This window comes from Ursus maritimus, unplaced genomic scaffold (assembly GCF_017311325.1).
Source record: "Ursus maritimus isolate PB19 unplaced genomic scaffold, ASM1731132v1 scaffold_6, whole genome shotgun sequence".
In the NCBI taxonomy this organism is placed as follows: domain Eukaryota; kingdom Metazoa; phylum Chordata; class Mammalia; order Carnivora; family Ursidae; genus Ursus; species Ursus maritimus.
Window position 1 is genome coordinate 1329682 of NW_024426774.1, and position 8733 is coordinate 1338414.

At 51.6% G+C, this 8733-nt stretch overlaps 1 protein-coding gene across 1 annotated transcript in view; it reads right to left on the reverse strand.

Annotated features, from left to right (window-relative positions):
• GREB1 (growth regulating estrogen receptor binding 1) overlaps nt 1–8733 on the reverse strand; it is a 71447-nt gene that overhangs the window by 11260 nt on the left and 51454 nt on the right. Inside the window, exons 22-24 of the mRNA XM_040622789.1 lie at nt 4910–5012; nt 2733–2891; nt 1644–1786 (exon numbers count right to left, since the gene is read on the reverse strand). Coding sequence (XP_040478723.1) covers nt 1644–1786; nt 2733–2891; nt 4910–5012 — 405 coding nt within the window. The remainder of the gene's footprint in view (nt 1–1643; nt 1787–2732; nt 2892–4909; nt 5013–8733) is intronic.

An 8733-nucleotide genomic window follows, 5' to 3' on the forward strand; every position in this document is an offset into this window, starting at 1 on the left:
CTAACACCCTTGTGGGCTTCATAGGTGTCTGACTGGCTCCTGCCACCTCCTGCTGCCCCAGCTGCTCCTTCCTCCCCTTTCCCTTACTTAGGTCTGAAATGAAACACTAAACATTAAATCCTGCCTGCTACTTGTTTCTTCATGACCGGCCTCACAGGCCCTCTGTGAACTTGCACATGGCTGCTAAGAGACTACACGGAATGAAGCTTTGCCCCCATCCAGGCCGCTCCTGGGAGTTCTCCCTGAACGGTCCCCGTTCCACCCTCCCCACAGCACCTGATGCCTCTTCTTAAAATGTTTTATTTAAATTCAATTTAGTTAACATATAGAATGTATTATTAGTTTCAGGGGTAGAATTTAGTGACTCACCCATTGCATACAACACCAAGGGCTCATTCCAACACGTGCCCTCCTAATGCCCATCCCCCAGTTACCCCATCCCCTCACCTCCTCTCCAGCAACCCTCAGCTTGTTCCCTAGAGTTAAGAGTCTCTTATGGTTTACCTCCCTGTGTTTACCTTATTTTTCCCTTCCTTCCCCACTACATTCATCTGTTTTGTTTCTTAAATCCCACATAGGAGTGAAATCTTATGGCATTTGTCCTTCTCTGACTGAACCTGATGCCTTTTGTGGCATGCTCTCTGCCCCACCTTCCCAGTGTCCTCTCCTGGGACCACTCACGCCTTGCACTTTAGGGTCCAGTGATGCCCGACTAAACTCACTTCTAACTCCCCCAGAGAGACCCCATGTCTCCCCTCTAGTGCAGACACGGCTCCCTCTCCTGCCTGCCTCGGTCCCTTGGCAAATCCTTATTGATTCTCCACTCCCCGCCCAAGATAGTATCTTCATTTATAAAATGGGGATAATGTTATTGCCTTGCGGGGTTTTATTGAGAATTAAGTAAGAAACCAGACAGGACAGTTTCCTCTCCGGTGCGTGTTGCATGGATGACAGATGTGGCTTGAACACTGACCCCTCCAGGTGACCAGCCAGACCTGGGACAGCCAGAGCCTGGGGTCAGTAGCCTTATCCATTTACCCCAGTGTCTAAAGTAAGTATCATTTCCTATTATGTGAAAAGGTTAGAGGAAGTACTGACCTATCAAAAGTGCCTAGCACATTGCCTGGCATGCAGTAGGTGCTCAGTAAGTGCAAACTCTCCTTCCCTACATGATTTCTATGCGCAACCGTACTGCCCTTCCTGCTAGCGCTTCACTGTTCTGAGGTTTTGTGCACGTGCATCTCCGTCCCCAGACTGTGAGTCTTGACCATGGGGACAGAGTTTATTCATCTCTATGACTGGGACATCAGCACTCAGTGTCTGCTGCACAGAACTGAGTCTGGAAATTGCTCGAACATAAAGAAAATGAAGACACGCACAGTTAACTGTGCCGCTAGCAAATGTGCGATCCCAGGAGAATCATTATTTCTGTGGTGTCAGCAATAATTTTGCAGATTACAGAAGGGAAATGGAGATACAAGTAGACCCGGAAGCAAAGGCTTCTAGAACTTTCCATGTCCCGCTCTGGGATGAAACCTGAAAACATCAGGAGAATAGAGAACCAATAGTGTCGGCCAAAATGAACCACGCGGGAGAGCTGCCTGCAGGGCTCCTGGAGACGAGCCCCGTGCCCTGCGGCCTACCTGGTAGCGGGGGTGGAAGCCCATATATTGGTGGCACTGCTCGCAGTGGTGGTACGTGTTGTACGCCGCGTACTTGGACAGCCTCATGCGCGCCGTCTGACGCCGCACGTAGAGCTCCTCGGGCTTCCGGGACATCCCCCTGTCTGCAGGAAACGCCAGCATCACAGAGCAGAAGGCAGAACACGCAGGCCCTCCGCTGCCTGTTCACATCGCAATGGACTGAGATGCTGTCACAGGATTTCGTGTGACTGCGCCTGCCTGGGCGCCTGCCTGGGCCCCGGGGTGACTCAGCTGGTCAGAAACAGCAGAGACTGAGCGGGAGAAACTAACAGACTGTGTTCACAAGGGGCCTTACTAAACGGACCGACAAACATAAACACAGATTCATGGATTCACTCCAGGACGACGCAAATGGACTGCCAACTTCATACGCATGTGTCGTATTGCAGAGGAATCGCCTCTGGTTTGCCAAATGACTTAGCAAGATTAAGATTTTAACCCTAAACCTGGGTTAGAGACCAGTCTGTGCAAAGGAATGGTCAGTGAAAATGCTTCAGATAGAAGACAGAATTCGTGGTTTGACAGTGAGTCTGGTGAGTATCCTTCCCTTTCCACTCATCCAACTTTCCCAGTCTGTGCTTAAAATCACACTAGCCCACTCATCTCCGACGTCTCCTGCCGGTGACCCTGATGCCCTGTGGGGTCCTAATACCTTGAAAGTCCGTGGTCCCTGAAGGAGAAGGGGAAACAAGACACTGAGGGTAGAGAGGGAAATATGTGCCTTTCATTCGTACATTAACGTCCGTGTCTCATACCCCTACTAGCCAGAACCTTGAAGATATTCTGGCCACGACACACCCCAGGGGCACGCTCATCCCTGTCCGCACGCATGGAGCCGCCAGCTTGACTTCTCAGGAAGAGCCCTTCCTGTCCACTGAGGCAGGAGCCTCAGTTCTCTCCCAGGCACCGCTGGTTCTTTCCCACCACCAGACAACTGAGCTCATCGTCAGCACAGTGCGGCGCAGCCCTCTAAGAGGCTCTTCCTACATACTCTGGAGGAAGGTGGCGCAAGATGTTTCTAAGGCTGACCTTCGCTCTTTATGCTCTGAAGATGGGAACAAATCAGACTGGCGTCTTCGTACTTCGGGTCATGAATAATGTAGTCGAAAGGCAACTTCTTGAACAGCTCCAGGTCTGGCCAGGGGTCGCTGAGCTGGAGGTAATGCCAATCTGATTCCTCTCTGAGACCTGTAAGATCGGTAGAAACACAGACAGGTGACAAACTAGGAAGTGAGAATGACTGATTTTTAAATGTGTACAAGGGCGATGCTTGCGGTAGAACGGTCGCTGAGTCCACGGGTTACCAGAGAATGCTACTGTGTCTCGAAGGCTCCTGGAACATATCACATCTTCAGGATTGTTCTAAAGAAGCAAGAGGTGCCTTCGGGTCTACCTCTTATCTATGGCCTGTGCCATGTTCCCTGTGGGGGGGGGTTTGCATTTCTGGTTCCCACGCGGACTTCCAATATACCTACTGCTTGCTCTGTGCTTCCCCCCGGTCCCACCCCCCTATATGTAGCACACTGGTTCCCACCGCCAATGGAACCTAACATAGTTCTCATTCTTGTCTGACACCTAAACCTACGCAGCCAATAAGGCCAACTCCTATCACTAAACCTCTAGAAAGCCTAAGTGTTCAAGCCCGTTGGTTTCTCCCTTCTGAATGCCAACACCACTCATGGCCGAAATTCTGTCTTACATCTTACATCATAACTGGTGTTATATTTATGATGCTCACTCAATGCTTGTTGGCTAAGAAAGTAAAAAAAGCTAGACGGTCCAACTCAAATTACATAACATACTGATTTTTATATCCATGGTATGTGCTCAGTGCTTCATATCACATTAGTCTTCACGACACCCCATAAAATAGCAATTATCCATGCTTTACCAAAGAGCAAACCAAGGCAATAAGAGAGTTTCTGAGAAATTGGGCTTTGAAGTTTAACAAACTGGGTTCAAATCCTGTCTTTGTTATTGGGATAGCCAAGAAAGTGAGGACACGGAAACTCAGCAGGTCTGCTGATTTTCATCTGAAATTCAGTTCCAAACTGTGAGGGGGGAGGTGTGAACACTCAGAGCTTGGACAAAGAGCCTCCCTCCTCTATCCTTCAAAGGAAAGACTAAGGGATGGAGGGGCTTCCTTGGTTCCGAATTTTCTCCAAGTCAAAACTCAAACACAGTCAAGACCATCTAAAGAAGTGTTTGCAAATGGCAGGACTTTCTTCTCTTTTAAGGCTGAATGATATCCCATTGTGCGCACAGACCACGCTTTTCTTTATCCATCCATCTGCGGATGGACATTTATCCATCAACGGACAACATACCGTTATTTGTGCATCTTGCCTACGGTGAATAACACTGCAATGAACATGGGAACTACGAACATACCAATTAGCTGGATCGTAGTGGTGATTTCACAATGTATGACACATATATCAGATCAAGTTGTACACTTTACATGTATACAATAAAAATTTTTAAAAACAAGTGCTATTTGGATGCCAGTGCAATGTACTGGTTCCCTTTCTTTGCAACACAGGACCCCTCACACAAATTTTAATTCCAAAGCAACAGGTTCAGTAACCAGACCAAGTAGATGAGCCACTGGAAGAACGTATGAGGCGGTTGTGGAGCACAAAACAGATGTTCAGAGAGAGTCGTACCTCAGTCAGGGCGAGTTCTGTTCCCTGAATGAGGAATGGCTTTTCCCCACATACACGTCCATTTTGCCCTAAGATACAGACCTACGCGCTCAGCTGCCTGAGTGGGAACCTCCCCAGCTAGCCAGCCCTGCTTTCTAGAAGCGGCCATCAAATCCGGTTTTGCTCTGCCGTCTCCCAGCCGGGCCCCTGACCATGTTCCTGATCAGGAAATAAGCAATTATTCTCATTGGGATGTGCAGAAAGTTAAATATGGCAATTTATGTAAAGTATCCAGCACAGTGCTGGACGCTTGGAAGACGCGCAGTAAACCGCGGTTATTTTTAGTGGAGTAATTGTATCTCCACGAAGGCCTCCCAGGCGCTCTTCTGATATTGAGCAAAACGACGGCAAACAAGGGAGAGAGAAACACAGCCCTCAAGGCCCCTGGGATGAGTGGGATCACTGATCTGAGAATTCCACTAGAGGGCAAAAGACACAAAGTCATCGGGGAAACGGATTAAAGAGGATTCCACGCCCACGTGTCACCAACGCATAACTCACGGAGATTGATCTCTTCTTCATCATAAACGTCCACTTCCGTCAGTCGGATGAGCATTCTGGACAAAATACTGAGGAACTGCAGGTAGGCACCTGTCTTCCCAATCTGTGAAGACATTAAAATCGGAGTCAACACTCTGTCTATGTGCGAGCACTGGCTGGAGCACCAGACCTGCTTCCTGTCCTATCTCTTGCAAATACCCCACCTCATTAAAGCAAGAGCCGGCCGGGGGGGGGGGGGGGGGTGCAGAGCCATGTGATGGGACATGTGACGTAAAGAAGCATGGCAGACCACAGAGGGGCTCCCGTGAGCAGCAGGGCCGCCTGCTTATAAATCATGGCACTGCATCTCGACTTTCATGTTTTGTATTTTTTTTTTAATTTTATTTATTTATTTGCCAGAGAGAGAGGGAGGGAGAGGGAAAGAACAAGCAGGGAGAGCAAGAGGCAGAGGGAACGGGAGAAGCAGGCTCCCCGCTGAGCAAGGAGCATAATGTGGGACTTGATCCCAACACCCCAGGGTCATGACCTGAGTCGAAGGCAGACACCTAACCACATTTTCCAAGCTGTCAGAAACAGGACTTTAATCACAAATTGAAGAAAGGTTGCCTCAAAAAAATGAACTGCCCATATAAAGCATAATAATGTCTCAAAAGAACCTTGTACAGGGGCTCCTGGATGGCTCATTCGGTGAAGCGTCCAACTCTGGATTTCGGTTTAGGTCATAATCTCAGGGTCAAGAGATCAAGGTCCACATCAGGCCCTGTGCTGGGCATGAAGCCTGCTTGAGATGTGCTCTCCACCTCTCCCTCTGCCCCTCCCTGTCACATGCTCTCTCTTTCTCACTCTCTCTCTCAAAAAAAAAAAAAAAGAAAAAAAAGAATCTTGCATAATTTGATTGCTATTGCCCATTTAACACCTGTGACCAAAGTGAACTAAGACTCATGGTGTCCTAGCCTATAATATACTATTTTTTTTTATATATCAAATGGGTGAAAGTTTTTACAGTAACATCCCATAACATGACAGTATGGAGAAACCAGGATCCCCTTTTTCAACTTTATAAAAGGTAACATATGCTCCCTCAAACATTCAAGAAACACAGTGACAATGAAGACGAGTGTTTACAAAGCCCACGTCCTCTTCAGTGGCAATCCCGCCAGGGATTTTTTGGTTTTTCACACACAGACACGTATACATACACACTGATACTTATTTTCCTAATTGATGTTACACCGTGTATATATTACTCTGTAACTTGATTGTTTCTATTTCAATTTTTTCAATTTAAAACCTTCGAGAACTTTCAACGTCGGTATAGAGATCTCTCTCCAACTTCCTATGGCTGAACTGTGTGATACGCTTGTGCCCAAATTTATTCAACCAGCCTCGACCAATGGAACTTCAGATGCTTCCAGTTTGGTTTCTTAGTATCATAAACACTTCTAAAATGAGCATTCTTATACCTATTTTTGCAGGTTTGTATTTCTTAGAGCAGACTTAACGAAATGAACAGGCTGAGTCCGAAGGCGGCACACCTTGAAATGGGGCAGGACGGTACTGATGGGCGTGAAGACAGAAGTCACTAACCCCACATGCTCTCTGTGGTCAGGCTGTACTCCAGGTGCCCTGCGGTTATTCTCTCATTTAACGCTCACGTCTCTGACTCAAGTGCGACTCTTTTCCTCATTCTCAGAGAGGACACTGAGGCACGGGGAAGGCTGGACCCTGCCCAGGGTGCCAGGTGTTGTCTGAGGCAGAATTCGTGCCCACTCCAGAGCCCACCTCCCACCTCTGCACTGTTCTGACAAAGCCCTTTCCAAGATGTGACACGGTCATCATCACAGGGTCCCAACACTTGGCAGATGTCTGCCATTTGGACAACCGCAACGGTCTTCCGGTGTTAGGAAAACAGAGCGCAGTGAGAGGTTGGGATAGGGACAGGCCTCCTGCCTCCCCCTTACGTTTCACCAAAACCTTCCAGTGCAGAACCCAGGGCGGGCGGGGCGGGGTCTAACTGGCACAGACTGGCCATGGGGACCAAATGAACTAATGTGGGCAGAGCAGAGTTAGGGTCTGAAGGAGAAGCACCCACAGAGACACTCTCCGCCCCCACATCACCCAGGCAAGAACCTGAGGTCCGAGCCTGGAAGTCAGCCAGCCGTGGGCAGCAAGCAGGTCCCGACCTCTGACCCCCGGTGTGAACACGAGAAACCCACGCAGCCAGGCCCCACCGGGGCAGCACCCACCTGCGGGGGCCCGCTGAGCAACAGCCTGCGCGGGTGGAAGCTGTCCACGCGGCCCTCGGCGCGGTTGCCGTAGTCCATGTGGCTGGGCCGTGGCACCGTCCACTGCCGGTAGTAGAGGGACTGCTCCGTGGACGTCATCGTCTTGCTGAGCAGGGGGCGGAAGGAGCTGGCCCACATGACCGAGTGCGAGGGCAGGAGCGAGGTGGCCTTGGGCAGGCCGCTGCTGTCGGTGGCCGTGACCATGTCGTACACCAGCTTGGGCAGGAAGACGATGGGGGGCTGCCGGCAGGCCTTGGTCATGGAGCACTGGGAGGCCTGCAGGACAAGCGTGCCGGCCGCGGGGGCCACGGACGAGGAGGAGGAGCCCGAGGAGGACAGCTGGGAGGACGACGGGGTGACCGACACCTGGACGCTCCTCTGGCTGGCTCTTAGGCCAGAGTCCGGCTGGGGGGCCAGCCCAGGGCTGTGCCTGCTGATGACCGACGGTGGCCCCCGACTCGCTTGGGGCCTCTGTCTCTCCCCGGGGGCCCTGCCCTCCTCCGAGGGGCCGCAGGGCTGTGGCGATCTGGCCCTCTCCCCCTGCGAGGGTGCCCCGGGCTGAGCCGAGGACTCACCGCACAGCGCCGAGCCTGGGGAGGGTGCACCTGTCAGTCATGTCCCAGGAAGGACCCTCGCCAAACCACCCACCGTCCCTGTTCCACTGACACAAACTACCTGTCCTTGACAATCACTGGGAACTTTCATGAACGAAATCCCCCCTCTGGATAAACAGAAACCCTCTTGTCTTGTGACAAAGCCAAGGCTTGCTGAAGAGAGAGCCGGCATCACTTGGAGTGACTTCACCCCACAGCCACCCCAGCACCTTGCACACGGCCTCAACAGTCTCTCCGTTGCAACCCCCCGACCCAGTCTGTTCCACAACACCCTGCCTTCAGTGCTCAAGCTCCACGCATGCCCCCACGCAGGTCCCCCCCAGGAGCGCCTCTCCCTTCTGCCCCTCATGGAGCTCGCGTCTCGCCTCTGCACCCGTGCAGTGGCGGCTTCTAGTTCAAACCGCCAGCGAGACTCGCAGGACTCTGTAGGCTTTAACCAAACACTAGAATTACCTAGCTTTTAGAAGGATCGGGAAAGGAAATGCAGCACACATCCCAACAGGGACTCTCTTCTGCCCCTCCCCCATGTGCACCACATTGAGACCTTGGTGAGCGGGGTCACACCGGGCAGCTCTCTTATAACATCCCAGCCATATGCACCAGGGCTTGCGGGCCAGCTCACGGCGGCCCTGCACACCTCAGGCCCCGCAGAAAGCAGGGCAGACAGGATACCGCATCGTTGTCTTAGCTCTGTCCTTTCCCAGGAGACGGTGTGGAGAGAAGACAGACCCAGGGAGGCCTGATAGTGATGTACTGCTCTCCTCAGGCCTTCCTGCCACCCTGCAGCACCTGGCTCAGCCTGCACCCGATGCACCCCGCTGTTCAGGCACCGTCCCCTCTGGATCCGACCTCCCCAGCAAGGGCCCTACCACTCAGCTCCACGGCCTGCATCTAGCACCCTTCCAGACGGCTCACAGAAGGAGAC